The sequence below is a fragment of the Leuciscus leuciscus genome (genome assembly GCF_965113295.1).
Source record: "Leuciscus leuciscus genome assembly, chromosome: 1".
Taxonomy (NCBI): Eukaryota; Metazoa; Chordata; class Actinopteri; order Cypriniformes; family Leuciscidae; genus Leuciscus; species Leuciscus leuciscus.
This window is the reverse complement of record NC_138725.1, coordinates 77,212,488-77,236,787: the sequence shown is the minus strand read 5'-3', so window position 1 is coordinate 77,236,787 and position 24,300 is coordinate 77,212,488. Positions and strand designations below refer to the sequence as shown.

Genomic DNA, 24,300 nt, shown 5'->3' with positions numbered 1-24,300 from the left:
GCACAAGCCTAGTTCTCCTCGTGCACACTCTGTTTACAAGTTGCTGTTGGCATGGCTCATACAAGCCTACTTTCCAAAAGACCTCTATGAGTAATTTTATCATAGCTGTAACAAATATTGAATTATACACGTTAGTTGTTTTTTCTAACAAAGTACAAGCATAAAACATCTTTTATATTTTAGTGCACAGATCAAAGTAGATTGTTTGGAAGGGCATCTAAATTTGGCTAGTCACGTTTGGTGGCACAATTATGTTGCAAATGATAAACTAAGTCAAAAACATTCATGCAAGACAAAATGTCAAATGCCTTTCCGTGTTTTATTTACTTTTACTATTATACTGATCGATTGAGTGAGGACTCAAGACATGATCTGCAATGGAGAAGTAGCCTAGCTTGTTGCATTTGTGTAATAAATACTATGGTGTAAACACATTGGAATTATCAAAAACAAACACACAAGGTTTTAGAACATTTCAGCGTGATACCTTTTACCTTTTGGTCATAAGGCTACTTTAGACAAATTGAGATGTTTACCGTGTCTGCACGGTGCGTGACTTGTGCCAGGGCTAGCATCGCTAATCATAGCTTAACTTTTACTAGCAGTGATTTTAAATGGATTTCTCCAAATAGCATGCCAAACTTTACCTGTCGAGTAGAAACTTCGTTAGGCATCAGTGGGAAGCCCAACCTGTGCTTTTAGCGCACGCCAGCATGTGAAATTCTCCCAAAAACACTCTGGTCTTGTTTCTTTCTTCAGAGGCCTTTCTCTTCTTGTCATTCAATTCGTAGACACTTTTTCTCTTGCGACACTCTGACATTTTGAAAAAAACCCGGTGAGAACGGCGAGCTTCAATGAATGGCTGAAACCGTAGCTCACCACACATACACCGCAGAGCCGGATTAACGCAAAGGCAAACTAGGCACGTGCCTAGGGCCCAATTGGCGGGATGGGGCCCAGAAAGAGGGACAAAAAAAAAAAAAAAAAAAAATGTACAAATGTCCTATCTACAATTTATTTCAATATTTATTAATTAACTAAAAATAGTGACGATGTTTATCTTAACCATAGACTGTAACATTACTAAAGTTAAACCAATTAATGTGTCCGTTACAAAGCGGGTGCCGGCTTCTGAAAGTATGTGTAACGAACGCATCCATCAGGTGCTGCGAGGCAAAAGCCTAATAAGCACACAAAGAAGCACAGCTCATAATGCAGGTGTGTGAGTTGTCATCTATTTTGGAGTGATTGCAATGTATTCTAAATATAAACTTGTAGGCCTACTGTAGATCAGCGTAATTTCTGGAAAAATCATTCACCGCTTTATTACGAGTTTAAAAGAGCGCGAGCGTCATTAACGTGCCCAGACGCGACGCTTTGAATTTGCGCGTTCAATGAATAACATCGCGTCGGGAGCTGACTAGTAAAATAGCTACAAAATTAAAAGACAAGACGTCAGTATTCTAAGTTAAAAAGCCAACACACTACAACATTTTTAAATGTTTCAAATAAAGGATCTCATATCTATGGGTTTATCTTCTAAATTCTGCTGATGATTAGATTATACCCTGACATTACGCCAATAATATCAGTTTATATATTTTTTTCTGCTCAGTAGCGATCGTGTCTTTCTCTTCCACTTGATTTGTGTATAGCATATTTAAGGTAGCAATGCAATATAAAAGCACGTATGCTCATCTACTGAAGTGGGATTCTGGAACTGTGAATAAATTGAATAAAACAGCAAAATAACAACAACAACAATAACATCTTCATTAAACAAAAAAGAGATTACCTTAGATCAAGTTTGATTAATATGTACATACAGTACCGGTAAAAGTCTGGACCCATTACTATTTTTAATGTTTTTTGAAAGAAGTTTATTATTATGCTCTACAAGCCTGCATTTATTTGATCAAAAATACAGAAAAAAACAGGAATATTCAGCAAGGATGTGTTAAATATATAAAAAGTGATAGTGAAGACTTTTTTAAAACAACTTTTTAATAATCAAAAATCCTGAAAAAAAGTATCACAGGTTATAAAATAAATATTAAAGGAGAAGTTCACTTTTAAAAGGAAAATTCTGTCATCATATACACTCACCCTCATGTTGTTTCAAACCTGTATAAATGTCTTTCTTCTGCTGGACACAAAGGAAGATATTTAGAAGAATGTCAGTAACCAGACAGTGTTTGGGTCCCATTGACTTCCATAGTATATTTTTTTTCCTACTATGGAAGTCAATGGGACCCAAAAACTGTCTGGTTACTCCTTTAAGCACCATTTCTAACATTTGATAATAAATCAGAATATTATAAAGTTTTCTGAAGGATCACGTGACACTAAATTCAGCTTTGCATCACAGAAATATAAAGTATAGTAAAATAGAAAACCATTATTTTAAATTTTAATAATATTTCACTATATTATTTTTCTGTATTTTTGATCAAATAAATCCAGGCCTGATGAGCATAAGAGACTTCTTTCAAAAACATAAAAAATAGTAATGTGTCCAAACTTATGTACTGTGTAAGTAAAAATATACTGCTTTTAAAATTAAATGTTGTATAAATAAAAAGGTTAGGAATCATCTTTGTTTCAAGTGTTTTTTTATTGGGGGTGGGGGGCCTCCAACATGAATTTTGCCTAGGGCCTCCTAATATCTAGAACCGGCCCTGCGCATGCATATCACCAGAATAATTGACAATTAGGAGGACCCACCTTGATAATCCACCCGGAAAAAGAAAATCCTCCATTATACCTTTAACATCAGGTGTCTTCAATAATGGTCAATCATCACTCAATGAATCACTTAATTAGCTCATTAACTTTAACACTCTTGAGTGTTAATTTAACACTCAGTTAGTTTAACATACAGGTAGGTGGTGAAACCTGCTGGGCATTTCTGCCTGTCGCACCTCCACCGGTGCCTAAGAGATTTAGGGCGTTTTCACACTGGCAGTTTAGTGCGGACCGGGGCACGGTTCGCATGAAAAATCGCTAATGTGAACGCTGTCATCGGACCCGGGTGCGCACTAGAGTACCGAACCCGAGACTACCTGGAGGAGGTGGTCTGAGCTCGGTTGCTCCCGAACCGTGGCGCGGTTCGCGTTAATGTGCAAGCAACACGGACTCGGGTGCGCGCTTGTTCAGGAAGTATAGTATCCCGCGCATGCGTATCACTGTCGATATCATTGTTTCCTCACACACGACAACCATGAGTGGCAGGGGAACGTTGTGGGACACTGAAGAGGTGATGTCTCTCACTATGTTGTGCATAATAGCACCAAAAAAACAGACAAATTACAGCTATGCTCAGTCGAGTTGTATTATCCATGCATTTTCCGTGTGCGTTTGCGATGACGTAAGATCACTGCAAACGCACCTGGGTTCGATACAACTAATTGAGTGTGAAACCAGACCAACGCTGCGGGGGGCGCCGGGAACGAGCGCACTCGGGTTCGGACCGCAGCAAACGAACCCAGTGGAAAAACGCCCTAAGGTGTACATGTTGGGGAACACTACGGAGGGCATTTATGGGTCATCAGCTGGGGACCACCAGTCACGGATGTTTCGCGTTGCCAAACCATCGGTGGAGGTTGCGGGGGCAAGGTAAGGTGTCATATGCTGCTCTGACGAGAAAACTTAGCCTGGCCTGTGGAATCTTCCACACGTCAGACCAAGCCAGCTGTCTGTCTAGAAGGCCTTCCCACGACAGCCAGCCTCCCTGCTGGCCCTGGGTAAGATAGTAAGTCACCATATTTTAACACTTTAACATTCTTGAGTCTGGAGTCATAGAAACTCCCAGGAGAGTTAAATTTAACACTGGAGTTTTTGCTGTGTGAAACTGGATTATTTGTTTTGGTTGAATGTAAAAATATTCATTTTAGGATAATTTAACTTAATTAACTTAATTGTTTAATTGTGTAATTGGACAAAATTAAGACTGTTAACCTTATTCAACTAAACGACATGGGATTAACCTTTTGAAATAAATGTTACATAAATCCAATGTAACCTATTTATGTGTAACCTGTTGAATAAAAAAGTGAATTAAAGTGTTTTTTTTTTTTAAGTGTTCAGAATTATTTGATAATTATTTATTAATTACTAATAAGGTCCCTAGATTTTCGGTTTCCCTCAGTCGTTGCCTCAAATACATGAATTTACTCAATGGCATTCTATGCTGAGGAAAACAGACACACACAGTACTGTACACTGAAAAAAATGATTCATTAAATTTACTCATTTTTTTTATCGTAAGTGGTTGCACACAATTGATTTTAGCTAAATTTAAACAAATGCATTAAGTTGAACTAAAATGTATTAAGTTCAACTTAATGCATTTGTTTAAATGTAGCTAAAATCAATTGTGTGCAACCACTTACGATAATTTTTTTTTGTAAATTCAACTATCATTTTTATATAAAATATGAAAACTAATCTGAGGTTAGTTAATGCTTGAGTTCCTTTCTGAAGTTGATTCTTACAGAACACACTCACAAAACCACACAGGCAAAAACCTCTTTAAAATGTATGTGAATTTGTTAAAATTGTTTTTTCATAATACTACTTCTATTAATAGCAAAGTAAATAAGGAAGGTCACAAAGTAGTTTTGTATAACTGTTCATTAGTTACTTCTTAGTTATTTTTCTTGATCCTTAATTAGTAGATAATTAATAGTGGTTATTGATTAACTAACTGTTACTTAACACAATCCTAAAATTCTATTACATACTGATTAGTTAACACATCTTCCTTAGTAGTTAACAGTAGTGAAGAAGTAGTTAATGAAGAATTACCTAGTTCTTCAATAATTCCTTATTAGTTATGCAGTAAGTAAGAAACAGTTCCCTTACGAGAATGTTCTCTCGTACTGCGTTGTAAACGCTGTGGGGAAAACTCCTTCTCTCCAGAATATTGAAGCCTTTATTTTAAAACGCATTGCAGCTGCACAGCGAGAGCATCATAGCTTGTGCGAGTGAGCTGATTGGCTGCACGTACCTATGGCGAGTGAGCAGGAGTGTGCGATCCAATGGGCGATCCAATGGCCCACATGCCAGACTCGAGCGCGCCAAATTGGATGTGGCAGGAGAGTATAAATTCAGAGAAAACTCGCCATATGACAGATCTATTCTCCTTCAGCTCTGAGACACACCTCGTCGCTGATTTCTCCGGATTGGACGCCACTCGCCGTAGAACAGCCTGTCAGCGGAACAGCTTCACGACGTAGGCAGACTTCGCCCAGCAAGCGTTTCCCTGTGGCATCCGGCGAGTATCCTTTTAGACGCTTTCTAAAAGAGCAAATCGCTGTTTTAACAGCGGAAGCACGTTGTTTCAAATGCCAGTCCCCATCTGCGAATCCTGCAGGGTTCCCCTGCATGTGTCAGACCGACACACCCAGTGCGCTGTCTGTCTCGGTCCTGAGCACGCCGAGGCAGCGCTCACTAAAGGCGGCTGTCATTACTGTGACAGCATGCCTGTGGCTGTCCTCCGATCCAGACTCACTCTCGCTACTTCAGAGAGTGAACCCGCCCACCTTCTGTCTTCGGCGCCCCGCGAGCCCCATATAGGAAGAAGTGGCGTGATCAGAGGATCCCTGAACGCGGTGATTTCAGCGCGTGCATGCCGGGTCCTTCGCTGCGTGCCTCGCCTACACCTCCATCTCCAGTTCGGTTCGTTAGAAGCGACCAACGCCCCTCTGTTACAGCGGCGGGATTCGTTTCCTTTGGCGGATCTGCTGAGGAACTGGATGACGCACTTTCAGTGGCGGCATCTGAGAGTGAGGATTGGTCTCCGCGGACCCCGCCCCTCCCTCTCAGTGTGATCGTCTGTGAACATTGACGCCGAGCTTCCCCGTGTCACGTCTCGCGCTGTTGACGAGCTGGGTCTCGACTGGCTTTCCCCAGCTGAACCCGCCAAAAGCCGCCTCGACGAGTGGTACCTGCCGGCTCTCTTCTTCCTCTACCACACACTCCACTGTTGACGGCGCTGAGGAAAAAGGCTATGTGACGCTCCCGCCACTTGAGGAAGTGGTCGCCACTCATTTGTGCCCTCCCACTGCAGGAAGTTGGAGGACAAAAGCGGTGCACCCATCCAAGTCGTGCAGAACTACTTCGTCTATGGCCAGCCGCGTATATTCCGCCGCCGGTCAAGCCGCCTCTGCACTACACGCCATGGCGACCCTTCAGGTGTGCCAGGCTAAGCTCCTCCGCGCTATGGATGAGTCAGGGCCTGACCTGGACACCTTCAAGGACCTCCGGAGTGCTACAGACTTGGCGCTACGGGCGACTTAAGACATAGCCAGCCTAGTAGTATTGGAGCGCCACTTATGGCTTAACTTGACTGAGATCAGGGACGCGGACAAGACCGCCTTCCTCGACTCACCGGTCTCCACAACTGGTCTCTTCGGCCCATGAGTCAGCGGCTTCGCAGAGCGCTTCACCGAAGCCCAGAAGGCTTCCAGTGCAATGAAGAACTTCCTCCCGAAATGCTCCAGTTCGGCTTCACTGCGCTCCAAGAGCACGTCACAGCCAGATAAGACAGCACAGCAGATTCATCAGCCCCGCCCAGCGGCTGACAACAGTCAGCGTCTGAAGCCAGCAAAATGGTACCCGCTCCCCAAGCGCCAGGGGCCCCGGCCGAAGCTCACGCTCGACCATAAGCCCAAAAAGCTGTCCTAGCCGGCAGAAAGAGGGGTCTATGTCCCGCCGCAGCCGGACCAGCCCTGAAGACCGCTCGAGTGCTTCTCACAGCCCCCTCTTCAGCTCAGGCAGCTGGAGCAGTATTAAATGCAGAACATGGGCCCGTCATCTGTCACGCACCCAAACGCTGTTTTAACAGCGACACAAAAAAGGACAAATCGAGCAAATTCTCTCACATAAACCCACGTTGGTTTGGGCCCCCGAGTCTGGCCGTTCCACCGTCAGATATGATCTTACCTCTGGCTCATCGGGCTCTGGCTTGACAGGCCATCCCTGGAGTCTCAGAATGGGTAATGAATATTATAAAGCATGGCTACTCGCTTCAGTTCGCCCGCAGACCACCACGTTTTTGCGCTATTATTCAAACCTTGGTAAGGAGCACCATAGCTCATGTCCTCCGCACCAATGTTTCATGTCTGCTGGCGAAAGGGGCTATCGAGATGGTCCCCGTGTCACAAAGCGAGTCGGGGTTTTACAGCTGTTATTTTCTCGTTCCGAAGAAAGACGGCGGCTTAGACATCTGAACAAGGCCCTCATGTCACGGCCATTCAGAATGCTTACAACCAGACACATCCTAGCGGAAATTCGCCCAGGAGACTGGTTCTTTTCAGTGGATCTAAAAGACGTTTACTTTCACATCCAAGTGAACCCCCACCACAGGCCATTCTTGAGATTCGTCTTCGAGGGGCAGACATATCAGTACACAGTCCTACCATTTGGACTGGCGCCTCGTACATACACGAAGTGCATGGATGCAGCTCTCTCCCCCCTGAGACAGCGGGGAATGCGCATTCTGAACTACCTTGACGACTGGCTCATACTGACTCAGTCAGAGGCGGAGTACCATACTCACAAAACCTGGCTCCTCAGCCATCTAGAATGTCTCGGGCTCAGGGTAAACTTTTCCAAGAGTATACTGTCCCCCAGCCAACGTATCACGTTCCTGGGGACAGTTCTCGACTTCATACTTATGAGAGCATGGCCCACCACGGACCGGGCTCTATCAATTCAGCTGCTTGCCGCGTTGTTCAAAGAGGGCTCATATGTATCCCCTCCGAACGTTTCAGAGGATTTTGGGCATTATGGCTTCAGCATCATTAGTACTCCAACTAGGCCTACTGCGTATGCGTCCTCTTCAGCTGTGGCTAGCACCTCAAGTACCACCCCATGCATGGCGCTCTGGCTTCGTGAATATCAGGGTGGACCAGCGCTGTATCAAAGCTCTGGACCCCTGGAAAAACACAAGCTGGTACCAGCAGGGTGTGAGCATGGGTTTGGTCTCAGAGAGGAGGGTCATTTCAACAGACGCTTCCAACTCAGAGGGCAGGCCTGCCTCCGGCCTCTGGTCGAGCTCGGAGAAACGCCTACACATCAACTGCCTCGAGATGAGATTGGTTTTTCTAGCCCTAAAAACCTCCCATATCTGGCGGGACACCACGTCTTGGTCCGCACGGACAACATGTCAGTGGTCTTCTACATAAATCGCCAGGGCGGCCTCAGGTTCCGCAACCTGTTCGCCATAGCCACACAGCTACTGCTATGGGCTCAAACCAACCTGCACTCACTCAGGGCAGCTCACGTGGTGGGCACAATGAACATAGGAGCACACATGCTTTCTCTGGGCAATGTTCCCCCAGAAGAATGGTCACTCCACCCCCAGACGGTTCTCCTGTTATGGGAGGTCTTCTGGAAGGCAGAAGTAGACCACTTCGCCTCAGAAGACAACTGTCACTGCCCAATCTTTTTCTCAAAGAGCAGGGATGCGCTGGCCGACGAATGGCCCAGCCTCCCCCTTTATGCGTTTCCCTCGGTCTCGATGCTCCTCCAGGTCATCGAACGGATCAGGAACACCAATTGCGCAGTCCTTCTTGTAGCCCCCCTCTGGCAAACCCAGGTTTGGTTCCCAGAACTAATGCAACTGTCTGTGATAGCTCCGTGGCCAATCCCGCTGAGGAGCGACCTCCTTGCACAGGCAAACAGGACTATCAGGCACCCTATCCCGACTTGTGGGCCCTCCGTGCATGGCCACTCAACGGGTACCCCAGGACCTCCCAGAAGGTGTCCTGAATACCATTATGGAGGCTAGAGTTCCGTCTTCTAGGCGCCTCTACCACCTTAAATGGTCAGTGTTCTCCAGCTGATGTTTAGCTTGGAACCTCGACCCACACACTTGCGAAGTACCAACGGTACTTTCCTTTCTCCAAGAGTTGCTGGACGCAGGACGCTCCCCCTTCACGCTCAAAGTGTATGTGCCAGCTATCGCAGCCTTCCACCTGCAGGTGGCCGGCTCTTCTTTAGGTAAAAGCGACCTCATAGTTCGCCTCGGCCACCTTCAGTGCCGGCTTGGGACCTTTCTCTGGTTCTACGGGCTCTTAAGGGACCCCCCTTTGAGCCACTTCAGTCGGCTGATCTAAGACCCCTCTCTCTTAAAACCGCTCTGCTGTTGGCACTGATGTCAGTAAAAAGAGTGGGGGACTTATAAGCGCTTTCCACAAGCGCTTCCTGTCTTGAGTTTGGGCCTAACGACTCTAAAGTCTTCCTTAAGCCAAGACACGGATATGTACCAAAGGTGCTCTCAACACCGTTCAGAGCCCAGGTTATCTCTCTATCAGCTCTCCCAGTTCCGGGAGAAGATAGTGATGCTCACACGCTCTGCCCTGTCAGAGCTCTGAGAATATGTTTGGAGCGTTCGGCCTCTTTCAGATAATCTGAACAGCTCTTTGTCTGTTTCGGGGGCCGCACCAAAGGGCTGCCGGTCACGAAACTTACGCTATCCAGATGGATAGTGGATGCTATTGCTCTGGCATACACCTCACCAGGCCTCCCGGTGTAAGAGCTCACTCCAAAAGAGGCATGGCTTTCTCTTGGGCATGGTCCAGTGGAGGCCCTACCGAAGACATTTGAGCGGCGGCCGCCTGGTCCGCTCCGTCCACATTTGCAAGGTTTTATAACCTAGAGGTCCCTGCTCTGCAGGCACGAGTTCTCTCCATCTAGGCCCTGGCTCTATGGACCCAGGCCAGTGTATAACTCAGACACACTGTTGTGACTTCATGTGGGAATAATATTCTAGGTCCCTGGCTCTTTCAACCCAGCCCTATTCATATTTCTGAATGGCGTTTGTGCTTCACTATATACTTGCATATCATTTTAGACCCGACGTTCCGGTCTGTGATATTCAGATTACTCTGTCATAGTCCCGGGATTCTCAGAGTAGTCACGGGCGAATAGCACAGCATTTTAAATTGGGTTCCCACAGCGTATGCAACGCAGTACAAGAGAACGTTCTCGTAAGGGAACGTACTTGGTTACTTACGTAACCTCGGTTCCCTTAGAGATAAGGGAACGAGTACTGCATTGCCTTGCCTTGCTATTTCGCTCATATCAGGTGTTTCGCTTCAGTCGATATAGACCTGTCATATTGCGAGTTTTCTCTGAATTTATACTCTCCTTCCAGGTCCACTTTGGCGCGCTCCAGTCTGGCAGGGCGCCAAGCGCTCCCATTGGATCGCGCGCACCTGCTCACTTGCCATAGGTTCGTGCAGTTGCCGCAGCACAGCCAATCAGCTCACTCGCGAGAGCTATGATGCTCTCGCTGTGCAGCTGCAATGCGTTTTAAAATAAAGGCTTCAATATTCTTGAGAAAAGGAGTTTTCCCCACAGCGCTTGCAACGCAGTACTCGTTCCCTTATCTCTAAGGGAACCGAGGTTACGTAAGTAACCAAGTATGTATTCTAAAGTGTTACCGAAATGTTATTGGTCCATCAATGTTTTGAGAGCATTATGATGTTCTTGTAATGTTTTCTGTAGCTATTTTTAGTTTTGTTACCAAAATTCTCTCCTAAAAGGTGGACAACACTCTCTGCAAACATTTTAATCATGTATAGTGTTTAGTAGTAGAGTTTAGTATCCCCTTAAGGCCATTGCACACTGAGTCCGAAATTTTCGTATGCGTTTTTTCGTGTTCGTCAGCCTTAAAATTCATCACGCACAGAAACCTTGCACACTGAGTCCGATGCGTATTTATTAAACCTGTGCGGAAAAAAACGCAAAAGATACAAAATGTATTCGTCAAGCAGTGAGGATGATTTTGTTGCCCTCTTTCCTCTTAAGAAGAGAAAAAGAAAGAGGAAATACTGGGTCCATCCAATCCTGAGATTGCGCCGAGAGGAAGGAGAGTTTCACCTCCTGTTCGAGTTGCGAAATTATCCCGAGCGATTCAAAATTTACCTCAGAATGTCAGTGGAACAGTTTGATGCTTTGCTAGCGATACTGGAGCCACATATTAAAAAGAAGACCACCAATTTCCGTGAACCAATCGATCCTGAAAAGAGACTGGCAGTATGTCTAAGGTATGGACACACACACACAAACACGGCCAGTGGAAGCGCTGGGCAGACAGAACAGCTGTATACAGATTATATTTTATACCCAAATAATACATGATTAGTAATCGAATTGGCTGCTCAATCACACCTTAATCAGAAAGTCCAATCTGTCTTTAATTCAGTGTCTTTGTAATCCGGATTTTGCTTTTCATACAGTACTTTGTGCTTCGAGACGATGTGTATCAACTTGTCAGACGCCATTCTGGATTTTGTCGTTCACTTGTACGGTGGCTCTGAATTGTCAAAAAACCTCTCAAAATACTGGCTGTGGATGCGAAAAATGCAGAAAATCGAACCCGATCCGAATTTTTTGATTACGGACGTAAGTTTCGTAGACAGTGTGCAAGCGTGATTGACATAACGTGAGGTAGATTTTTTTTTTTTTTTACGTTTGAAAATTTCAGATGCAAATTTCGGACTCAGCACTGGCCTTTACATTCTTAAAAAGTTTTAGCGGGAAGTTTCCCGGCAGACACAGGACTGAACCTCTTAAAAGAGGTTTAGATGTCAAAGTTATAGTTTGGTTTGGTCACCATTGTGGAGGTCAGTGTTTGCTTTAGTTGTGCTTTTTGGTCTTAACTCTTTAATAATAGTTTTTTCTCTGACTGCTGTATGTGTTTGTTAAAGCAAGAAAGAAATGTCATCAAATATGTTGCCTATTTGTTGATAATAAATATACTATCACAATGTTGTGGCCTGATTTTGTCCAGGTACTAGTTTCTGTTATCAATTTTAAAACAAAACAAACACCAAACTCAAAAAATCACAGGTGAATCTCAATAATGATGACATGCTTCATGTTTGTTCTGGGTGTATCATACAAAACTCATCAGTGGCTCCCAGAATGCATTGTGGCCTAAAGCATCTCAACATTATTGAGATTCATGCGTTGATTCTTGAGATTTGAAATGTTTAATGGTTTTTTTTATTTTAAATTTTTTATTTAATTATAAAGTTTTTTTTTAATAAACTCTGTCCTGCAGTAGAAACATTATGATCAATAATTATATGAAACTAATAACAAACATGTAGGTATAGAATAAATCAGCTGATCAGAGCACTATATAATGATTATATCTTATTATATGTTATTATAAATTAGTGTTCCCAATACTAAAGTACATTTTGATGCTAATGTTACTCTCTCTCTCTCTCTCCATGGCAGATCACCATAAAAAGGAGACCTCAACTGTATGTCATAAACATTATAGTACCAGTATTTTTCTTCCTCTTGCTGGATTTGGCCTCCTTCTTCATTGACACAAATGGAAATGACAAGCTGGGCTTTAAAGTGACTTTACTGCTGTCTATTTCTGTGATGCTGCTGATTCTTAGTAACACACTGCCCTCTACAGCTCAAGATATCCCTCTGATTGGTGAGTCTAACTTTGACTTGATTATTTAATATTACTTAAATGTTTTAGGTGAAGTTCAAATTAAGTCACAACAATCAAACAATATGCATTAAACCTAGAATATTCTATTTAAATGAAATATAGTTGAGAATTTAAGGCAGAACAGTTGCAAATACTATTCAAGTCAAATGAAAGTTGATGCCTCCTGTCACACAGAGGGAAACACAGCACAAGATCAACCTCCTCCTGACTTCCTGTTATTTTTTTTATTCTTAAACTTGTTGAACATTTTCAAAAAGGCAGTCATAACTGATAGATTGACAAACAAAGACTGAGCTACATTCAATTGTCACATCACATTATACACATAACAAACAATAAGTAAGTTACAGACAAAGAAAAAAAACTAAACAATAAATGAGTAAATTAATAAAAAGAAAAGGAAAAGTAGGGAAGTATGAGTTTATATATATATACAGTATATATATACAGGGCTTGACATTAATACCCGCCAACCCGCCAAATGCGGGTGGATTTTGCTCGTGGCGGGTAACATAGTCACTCCAACTAGCCACTTTGGCGGGTTGAATAATTGTAGTCTTTTCAAAAGGCATCTGAAATAAGTGTGACACTACAACTCCCATGAGTATTAGGGCTGTCAACAAATATTCTAAAGCAAAAAATATTTTAATAAACAGAATTTCGAAGGTGAAAATGAATATTCGAATGTGGAAAAACGCCCGCGGTAGCAGAGGCGTTTTTGCGAGTGGCAAACTGTCTGACTGTCTGCTTTGCGAGTGGGCGCGCTGCCTGAGGGGTAAGGGACAGGTAACAGGAAGAAGCGTTAACATTAAACAGAAACATTACTAAAGTGTAGGCTACTGTACTGACTGAATAGATATTGCATGAATAAGGTAGGTTAGATACAGCAATTTCATGCACTGCAGGTTTCCACTGGTTTGATTATTTACCATTTCATGTCAAGGAAAATTCCGTTTACCACAGCACAGCTCGCTCGGGGCGTTCAATGTCGGTTCTATATATTGTAAAACTTAAATTAATGTTAATAATATTTGTTTCAATCACTGAATGAAGCCTGCCAAATGAGTCGCGATTGCACAAAACTCTTGATCAGCACTCAATATTTGCTTATTGTTGTTGTTCATTTAAACCGTTATGCGCAGAGAGCGTGTCTACTCATTTCTCAAGACGCGCATAAACGCATCTTTACAACATTGAAATCACTTGAGCCAGACGCTCTATTCGCGTTGAGGGTGAGGGCGAGAGAGAGAAAGAGTGCCTGCGAGTGCGAGTGCGAGTGAGCGAGAGTGAGGTCTGCGGTCTGGGCCATTAGGTGATTTACTTGTTTTTGTGTAGGTAATGTGTTGTCAAAAATGTTTAAACTTAAATAAACTACCTATACAAGTAGTTATGTCTCTTTGTATTAATTTGTCCTGTTATTGACGTAATGCGCGTCATTGACAAAATGCGTAAACAGATGTTCGAATAGTTCGATAGGCTATGTGTTTTTTTTAGAAGGAATATTCGAACGCCATTTTTGAGCAATTTTGACAGCCCTTATGAGTATTTCATGCACACAGTGTTGCCTTGCGCTTGCGCGCTAGTGACCGACAACACAGAAACGAAGAGACAGCTAGCTGCCCTGCTGGAGTTACGTCGTATGCCAGTGGAGCTATGTGGCGACATATAATACATAATACATGGTTTTATTTAAAAAAAGGAGCTTTACCCACAACCTTATCAGAGCTAATGATAATGACCTGTATTGTTATATATTTATGTAGTCTTGATTTGGGTGTGTACAGTGGTTTTACATTTAAAAGGGTTGTAAATCTAGTTCAAGTAAATTTTAGCACGCCAACTTTTATTAGGTAATTTCACAACAACAAAAATGTGGCTGGTAAAAATGCTGTGTGGCTAGTAACTTTGGAAAACCACTAGCCACATTGGCTAGTGAGCTGTAACCGCATTAGCTCATATAATATATAAAGGGAATTTTAATAATTAATCAGGAATATGATTAATATATCGCATATTACAGTTACATTAAATTATCGAAGCTGAAAATAGATCGATTGTATATATGAATGATCACCACAATGAGTTATGGTTCGTCATTAATATATCAATAGTCTTATTACAGATCGATTATATGAGATAACTTTTAATGGAATTAATTTAGTTATCGAACAATCTGTTCGTCCAGCGAACCGACCGTACGACTTCTTTATCAACTCTCAAGAAAAATTATCCTTCTTACAAACTCCAAGAAAGATACATTTTCTGGCCGTGAACATAAATTTTCCTGTGTTCATAAAATTAAACTACTCAACGTAGTAAATAATAAAAGCTTTGTAGCTGAATCGTACTTCTCATTGACTTTGTAATATGAGCATTTAGACAGAAGCAATCAAGAATATATTGGTTTTAATAAAATGAAGCTATGAATACAGAATTCTACATTTACACACGGAATACATGTATATCCAGAGTTGGTCAGTAAGACAATACAAGACTAAACGAATAACGAAATGGGAGTGAGAGAGAGAGAGAGCGTGAGTGTGAGAGGATGAGAGGATGAGAGAGTGAAAGGAATATGCAGAGATCACAGAATGATCACAGTAGGCTATGGCAAAATCACAAACAAGATGAACCTCTTTGAGAGACAGCAAGGAAACAAATCACATTAAAAGTTCAATAAAACTAATACTTGCAAAATGGTTCTCTTTGTGTTGCTGAGGAAAGCAGAGTCGTGTGTGTGTTTGTCCTTCGGCGCTAGGCGTGTTCTCTCGTGTCTTCCGGGGCGAGCAGACTCGCGGTAAGTTTAAAGGTTCTACTTAAAGTTGAAGTTGCCGGCTACGCTCATTTCACCGAACGTAGAAAAAGGTCCGAAGACGAAAATAAAGACATAGAATAAAGAAAAGAAAAGAAAATAAGGAGAAACTCCTTAAGGAGTTATGTATAGTAAACCTCTCAATAGATGAAGTGCTCTGGAGAAACTTTCTGGGTCAGTCTTCTTATGGAAAGACTGGGTTCACGCCTCTGTTCGCGCGAACAACCAGTGACCGTCCGAGAATCTGAAGCGGGAAAGTTTTCTTTGTCCTGTCGGACAGTTCATCTACATAGTTTATGACGGCGTTTATAATTCGTTATTTCTACCCAGAAAGATGGTACACACAGAATAATACATTTTACTGTAATCTCCTATGTATGAGTGACTCAGTTAAACTGAGACTGTTAAATGGATACCAAGAATTAAATATAAAACAGTTAAGGATACAAAGTTACAATCAAATGCACGATTATAGGCATTTAAAGTTCGATTAACACACGATAAAATTGTAGATACTCCAATATGACATGGTCATATAAAATGCAACACAGGAATATATCAAACATTTGGAAATGTCTGTATATGAGTAAGTCCATGGAAAGTCCATGTGTGTGTGTGTGTGTGGAATGCTCTGTGTGTGTGTCTGGAATGTCACGTAGAAAGTTCCGTTATCTCTCTGGCTGAGAGAGAGGGGGGTGCATACAGAAAACAATCTAAACCCAGCCATGTCGGAGCCATGACGGTAATTTAGATTGTCGAGAGTCTTGATTTACATTTCTGGGTCCAGAGTGTAAAAGCAAGAAGGAATGTGCATTGTGTGCAGGGAGAGACAGAATCATGATTCTAGCCCATTCGTTACAGAGGAAAAAAGTTAATGTCAAGCCCTGTATATATATATATATATATATATATATATATATATATATATATATATATATAAAGAAAATCTTCCAATAAGGAATACAAATATACATTGCTTTTGGACTTTTCATCCATCTCAGTGTCTCCAAATATATTAGAAATTCCTCTTTAAAAATCAATAATCATGGAGGAATTTTGAAAATGCAAGATGTACTGCTAGTGGCCCCCCAGTCGGTGGCAGAGGCATCCATGAATACCTCAGCATGCCTGGACACTTGTTCTTGGGGACACCTGCCTGTAGAAATGAAGGGTTAGACCACGGGCTGAAGGTTTGGCGACAGTGCGGGGTAATGGAAACCCAGTACGTACCATTATGCCATGTGCATCTCGGGACCCGGCCGTGAAGCCAGTGTTGAAGCGGCCTCATAACCGAAGCGGCGCTACTGTGGCTGTGGATGCAATATGCCCCAGGAGTATCTGAAAAAGTTTCAGTGGGGCCGCTGTTCTGCGTTTGAATGAGTTCAAGCAGTTCAACACTGACTTGACGCGCTCCTCGTTGAGGGACACTGTCTGGTTGACTGATTCCAGCTCCATACCGAGATAAGAGATTCTCTGCGCAGGGGAGAGACCCGAAGCCCCAACAAGCTGAGGTGACGGAGCACCATGTTCCTGTCTTTCGCACAACAGCTTTCGGGAGTGGGCTAGAATGAGTCAGTCGTCGAGATAGTTGAGGATGCGAACCCTGTGTTCCCTGAGTGGAAAAATGGCTGCCTCCGTGACTTTCGTAAAGACATGAGGTGACAGGGCCAGCCCGAAGGGTAGGACTTTTTACTGATGTGCCCGACCCATCGAAAGCAAAGCGCAGGAAGGGCCTGTGTCGAGGAAGAATCGAGACATGAAAGTACGCATCAATTGCTGCAAACCAATCTCGGGGATGCCTTTCTTGGGTACAATGGGGTACGGGCTGTAGAACCCCGACTGGCGAACTGAATCGCATAGCTGAGTCTGATAGTGCAGATGAGCCAGTGGGACGGTCTGTGGAGCGTTAGCCAGGCCCACAGAGACAAACGGAACCACAGACGTACACGTGGCGGGGTAGCGAGGTGGAGGGCAGGGACCCGACTTGGGAGGCCGTGAGGCGGCCCAAAATTGGGTCTGGATGTGCGGTGTAACACTCACCTGGCTGGCTCCACGGTTGGCCAGAGGTCGTGAGAGAAGGCTGACCTGCTTTCTCAAACCGCATGCTGCTGTCCGCAGGCGACTGAAGAAGGGGATGAGAGTGGCAAGGTTTTGTAACGGCACACACTTTCAACCTCGCCTTCAATCTCTTGTGAAGAGGGGAAATAGAGTGACAAAGCGTAGCGCCGTGAACTGTCATTCTCACCCTTTTGCCAAGAGGGGAAAGAGAGCTGCGAGGCATAGCGTCGCAAGGTGTCATTCTGGTCCTCTTGGGGAGAGGGGAACAAGAGCAGCGAGGCATGGCGGCACACACTGTTGTCCCCACCCTGGCATCGTGTTCCTGCAAGGCTTAACGTCACAGTAAAGCTAGGAACCCAAAACTCCATCAGGTGACAGAATGGAGAAAAAAACCTTGGGAGAACCCAGGCTCAGTCGGTGGCTAGTTCTCCTCTGGCCAACGGACAAACAGTGTATGATTATGATTCAGGGAGCATTACAGGTCAGAAGTCAGATTGAATCAGAACATTCAAAATATTTATCCAGTTCCATCTGGTTGAAGATTGGAGTCATTACGCCGGTATGGAGACGAGTTTGTTGAGGATCAGTGCCGATGGCTGTCGTGTCGATGAGGCCTTCACAGGGCTGATGAGGCTGGCACCATCGCCGGTCCACCATCTGATCTGGATACGGCCCGGATCCGTCTGACTACAGTAAACCTCGGAATAAACAGAAAGACTAACATTAGTGTAGATGCCATTCTTCTTATGATGTAACGAGTTTATCGGGTATTATAGGAAGTGTCCCCGGTTCCGGCTGACCTAATCTATGCAGCCTAATAACCATTTAACTGATTTGAATAATAGAATTGTTTAATTTTCTATGTGAATTCCAGGTTAAAGAAATGGTCAGACAGAAAGTGTCTGCTTCTTGAACAAGTTTAGGTGCTCAATAGAAAAAGGATCTACCGCCAGCAGTCAATTTATATATTCTAAGTATTGTAAGAGAATTAGGATCAATATAACTCAACGTGTGATTGAATTAAAGTGAATAAGAACCTAATTGATATGCAAATTCTTCAGAATTAATGCTTAACACTTTTTCAACTATTCGTCCACTGATAAATTGAGATTAGGGTATTTGATCAATTCTGGACAGGATATTTCCCCTTGGCCTACGGTAATAATATCATAAAATGATGATCACTGATTATGAGCATGGTAACAAGATCTACAAGATCTTTAAGGCAGTAATTTGTAAGCACACAGCACAAGACACTTGTGTGTAAAATCAACCAAGACTTTATTGAACTACTCTAATACACACAAACTAATCTAACGACAACACACAAACATTCATTCAAAACAGTGACAGAGAAAAGTGATGTTATTAACGGAGTGTGAATGGAGTCCGAAATGTCTATTGTTAGACACAATTTCTTGACTGCAACCTGAGAGAATCAATATACTAGTTTGTTTGCTTAATAAGATTTGCACCAGTTCAGCCAGAATTAGTTTGGATGCTCCTGTGAGGGTGTGCGTTCCCTTCCGTGACGAAGTTGCTGGAGGGAATCTCTTTGACGCTGATTGGCTGGCAATCGGTCAATGATGGGTTCTGAGGGACATCACTCGATGGTGAATGGTTGGTTGGCTTTGCCAGGTGGTGCTTTGTGTTGCGGGTTTTCCTGGATTGGGGGTTGCTATTCAACAGAGTTTCCTCTGAGTCTGAAGGAGCTGCTGGAGCGACTCTGAGAGGGTTTTCTTTGACGAAGTTCAACGAAGGCTCTTACGGAAGAGTTGATTAGTTTTAAGTGACCTCTTGGTGGTTTGAAGAGCATGATGGAAAAGTCAGCGCAAATTAAAGCAAGAGCAAAAGTCACTGCAAAAGCAAGGCAAAAAGCAAAGCAAAACTGCTTGTCATTGGGTTATAAGTGTGTCCATCTGACCCGTCCTTCCGAGTGTGTCAGCCAATCAGATTTTGTCTTGGGTGGGACCTACACCCCGTTCTCCGGTTCTTGCATGTAGTTAGCATAATGTCCACATGATCACATGTGCCCAAACTTCTGATAGTTTAGTTAAACGCTTTAATAAGCCAACTTTATCATTTAAATGTCAACATCAAACATCTACTTTATATCAAAATTCTAAAAATAATTTACCCATCAAGTAGGTACCAAATAACATTTATTTCCCACAGTCGAGGTAGCAGTTAATAAAGATTTAGCTGTGATAAATGTTTAACACACAACACAAACTTGGGTAATATAAAGCATACATAATACAGAGGATATACATATATGAGGCGAATTTCTGGTGATTAGTTATTATAACTGAGGTAGAAAAACCTAAGGTTAGGCTGTAATAAATGTTAAACACACAGAAAGAACTCCACAGATTATATAAAACATACATTATATTTAAGATGAGGTAAATACTGGTGATCAATTCAGCTCATTGGAATCAATTTTGAGACCATTGTTTGTTAGAAACGACGAGTGGGTTAATTTCAGTCTATTGGTTTTGGAGTCAAAAGTCTCTGGAATTTACAGCTGCAGAGAAGAGGTGTTCCTGGTTTAAGGTCTGTGGTGATTCTGGGCCATGGGAACGCCTTAGCACCCTTCGTTTCCTGATTAGGCTGTGGATTTATGCATTGGGGTCACCACATGGTTTCATGGCCATTTAGTCTTAAGTTTGGAGAACAAAGATAAATCTTGTCTTGCTATCCTGGCATCACTGGTGTGAGATTAGACAGGCACAAAAAGAGGGAGGGGGGTGACATCTCCTTTAGCCATCTTGGCACCATGACTGAGTTTTATGACTTACTAATGGTAAGATGGGGAATTGTTCCGAACTGTGGAATGTGTTGTTGTGTTCATTAAATTGTGTTCATAGATAATCCTACAGTATTATTAACTGAACAGAATTTTGAGATTGCAATAGATGTGAAGGACAATATATATATATATATATATATATATATATATATATATATATATATATATATATATATATATATATTAGAGGTGGGCATAGATTAATTTTTTTAATCTAGATTAATCTAGATTAATTTTGAAATTAATCTAGATTAATCTAGATTAAAATGGCTCATTTGAATTCTGCCGAAGGCATTCAGAATATGTGTGCTACCCAAATAATGACTATAAAAGTAAGTCTTTGAGAACGGGTTTCTCAAGCCAGGTGGCGCATTAGACCAGGGGCTCATCTCCTGTTTCCAAAATTCATCACAAACTGCTTGAGAAAGCTGTTCTACTCATAGACTGTAAAAGGTTACTACTGTACTGTTACCGTCCGTAGGCAACATTAGGTAGGCCTATGTTATTATCAACTACTATAGGCTATCAATTAGGGATGGGCGATATGGCCTAAAATCTATATTGTGATATACATTGCAGCCTCTTGCGATAACGATATACAGTATATTATAATAAAACCATTTCAGAACAGATTACAGACCCATGCTAAACAACTGCTAAATGTTTTGTTTTTTTAAAGGGTGTATGTAGTTTTGAGAACATATATTGTGCAAAACTGTAAGTATACAACATCATTTTGCAGATAAATAAAATGTAAGTACACTAGCTGCAGAGACTTAAGTAGGTCTAATGTTTATTATGGCTTGGAGCTTATGAAACCCCAAATTTAAAATTAGAATATTGTCTAACAACTGATGTCTTTTCAGTTAAAAAGAAACACAACAACGATTCTTAAAATCGAGACACCACTAGGATATATTGGAATGGGAATAATACGCGCGCGCTGGTATTCAGTGATATCATGTTTCGTTTTGAATTTGAGGTGGTCGAACGGATTAGTCGTGTGTTAACTTACCGAACTGTTACCACACACACTCTGTATATAGTTTGCTGCTGCTCGTCTGACGGCTTAAACCCGAACCAAGTCCACATAATGGATGTTGCACCGATCTTTTTCACCAGCTTTCACTTTCAGCCGTGTTTACTTAAGATGACGATGGATATGCGTTGCAGCCGGGTTTACCTCGTGGCCGCGGGTAGATTGCGTCATCATAGCTTGTGTAGTATAGAGCCATCTCCCAACCCAACTTGGAGAATAGATTAACGGCGATATTTTTTTTATCGCGCGATAAGAGTCTCGCGTTAACGCAGCACGTTAACGCCGATAACGGCCCACCACTAATATATATATATATATACATATACAATAATGCGTTAAGAGCTTGCTCAAGTACTGTTGTGTATTTGTGTAGTCGACCCGATTTCTGTTCGCACGATAACTTCTCGTGACTTCACGTCACGTGATGACCTGTCATGTAAACAGGAAAAGACTGTGTTTTCCATTAAAGGAACCGGTATGCCGGTCGTCGGGAGAGTGTTCTCAACTTTCTTCAACTCAACTTGTTTCGTTGTGGATTATCCATTTGTTGACTGACTTGGAAGCGCTTGATCGCCGTTCCTTGGTTGAGTAATTCCGTGGGTTCGCTGCCTGGATTACTTATAACGGAGGACTTAAAGGAACACTTCTACTTTTTGGGACTTTAGCTTATTCACCTTATCCCCCAGAGTTAGATAAGTCCATACATACCTTTTTCATCTCTGTGCGTGCTGTAACTCTGCCTGACACACCCACCGCTAGCCTAGCTTAGCACAAAGACTGGAGGTACACCTGCACGTTGCACCTGGTGCTCATTATATACCCGCACTGCAAATGATCACATCCCAATGTGCACTGGCCTGTTTAGTTTCTCTCGAAGTAGATTGACAGTAGATGCAAAGATCCCATTTCTGTCGGTATACTCCGACGAACGCAGGAGTGACTGAAAGGGAACAAATATTACCCAGAATGCATTGTTTTCTATGGTATATTACTATTTTAATGAAAAATTGTATGTTACTGTCAGAATTTGGCCATTTTTCTACAGCAAGGTTTAACACACTGGTAAATCTCACTGTAAAAAAATAAAACAATATCAAAAACAAGATCCAGCAGTGTTGTGATAATCAAATAATATGAAGATTTTTTTAAATATTTAATGTTTTTAAAGGCATGGTTTTCATCTGGAGTATTAGAGTATGAGACACACAGACATAAAAAAATACTGTATGAATCTCTATAATGGTCATAGTTTGCTGTTTTTTACAGGGATTTATTGCTGTGCGGTTTTCTGTCTCATTGGCATCAGCATTTTGGAGACCATCCTTGTGAATTATCTGAAGGCTAAAGGAGCTAAGAAGAGATCAGTGGAAACAACATCTACTGTTAGTGGGCAAGATGGTAAGAGTTGACACCACATCTGATTATGAGGAACATTTTCCTGTATTTTATTATTTTACTTCACAAATTAAGGTTAAGATTTGTTTGCTTTTTTACTTTGGTAAATATGCAAAGAAAAACAATTAAAATTAATCTTTGAGTAAGTTAGAAAAAAAGTGAATGTGTTCAAGCATCCATGTGCCCCTAAAAGAGGACAAGCGGTTTGGATAATGGATGGATGGATGAAAATAGCACATGTAAAACCATGTAAATGTGTATGAAACAAACCACTCTAAAGCCACACATTAAATTCATTTGAAATTAATTTCCCCATCGAAAAATCGTATAATTGAGATTATTCAGACCACACAGAACAGTGTTTATCCAGTGCTTTGCTTATTTCCTCTCACAGGCGATGCAAAAGACCAGAAGAACCCTCCAGCCTCAGTTACAGATCAGAATGAAGAGCAGTCTTATACCATCGAGCTTCTGAAGCAGATCCTCACTGAGTGTCAGGCTGTAACTCAACGAAAACAACGACAGAAGACATTACTGTCCCTGACTGGAGTTGCAAGAATCATAGATAAGACCTTCTTGGTTCTTTACGTAATCACCATTATTGTGTTTCTGTCTGTGCTTGGAAAGCGTTGGATTCCATAGTGATGTCGTATACTTGAGATAGCGCACAAAATACTATTCTTTTTTTCAGAGTTTTTATAATGTTTACATAGAGTTTAATACACAAGAATACATGGGCAAAACACAAAGATTCAGACAGGTTCTCAAGTGAAAAAAGAGTATCCCTCTTATAATGTTTTACAAAATGAAAAGTTTCATATTGTTGATAGAATTGTAATTAATTGCTCTATTTAACACTATAGGGCTGGGCTTCTTCGCCCGTAAACGGGCGAAAACTTTAACGTTTTGAAATGTTTAATTTTTTTGCTTCATCGGATGGGGGTGAAACTTGGTGACTTTTGTTGTATTACCTATATGAACACACAAAAAAATCAAGGAGATGATTCTGATATGTTAAAGGGTCGTAAAAAAAAAAGTCACACTTAGCTTCCTCCCGCCCGAAAACGGGCGACATAGGAAATGAATGGGAAATACGAAAAAATAGGAAAACTCAGAGAAACTTTTGGTGGTACAAGCTACAGATCAGCAACTGTGCTGAAAAAAAGTGTAAAGCAATGAAGGTGCCCCCCCCCCCCCCCCCCCCCCCCACACACACACACACACACACACACACACACACACACACACACACACACACACACACACACAGAGAAATGAACTGGTAAGACTGAAACAGCAAATTTTGCCCCAAACTATATAAAAATTATATAATCATAATAACTCCAAAACTATAGCAAGGAGAGTCAAAAGGTAGGTATCGTTTGAAAGAACTCTTTTTACATTTTTTGAAAATATAAATTACATTACATTTGGACATTGTCCTGCCAAGACAATATATATATATATATATAATTTTTATTATGATTTTGCATATCTTTCTTATTTGTCATGGAATAACTCAGGAAGGAAATAAGGTAGGAGGAAAATTCTTTTTTAGTGAAGTCCCCCTACATGTTAGCTGCATCTGGATAAAAAATTATAATTTTTGGATAAAGGAATCAAAAGTTACAGCATTTGGAAAAGAGACAGCCTTTTTGTACAGTCTTTGACACCCCCTCATGGGCAATTTTTTC

The 24,300-nt window shown here is 42.0% G+C and overlaps 2 protein-coding genes across 4 annotated transcripts in view; both read left to right on the top strand.

Annotated features, from left to right (window-relative positions):
- LOC309511119 (5-hydroxytryptamine receptor 3A-like) overlaps positions 1 to 23,782 on the top strand; it is a 48,029-nt gene extending 24,247 nt beyond the window's left edge. For all 3 annotated transcript variants that reach the window (XM_082186169.1, XM_082186170.1, XM_082186171.1), the window contains exons 7-9: positions 12,259 to 12,469; positions 22,478 to 22,609; positions 23,001 to 23,782. In XM_082186169.1, the coding sequence (XP_082042295.1) occupies positions 12,259 to 12,469; positions 22,478 to 22,609; positions 23,001 to 23,248 (591 nt within the window). In that variant the 3' untranslated portion in view covers positions 23,249 to 23,782. The remainder of the gene's footprint in view (positions 1 to 12,258; positions 12,470 to 22,477; positions 22,610 to 23,000) is intronic.
- On the top strand, positions 4,329 to 12,242 carry LOC309510736 (uncharacterized protein). Its single transcript, XM_082185603.1, has 2 exons — positions 4,329 to 11,415; positions 11,498 to 12,242. Exon 1 carries the CDS (start codon positions 6,995 to 6,997, stop codon positions 8,792 to 8,794), a length of 1,800 nt encoding a protein of 599 aa, XP_082041729.1. The 5' UTR covers positions 4,329 to 6,994; the 3' UTR covers positions 8,795 to 11,415; positions 11,498 to 12,242.
- Positions 23,783 to 24,300: the final 518 nt, after the last annotated feature.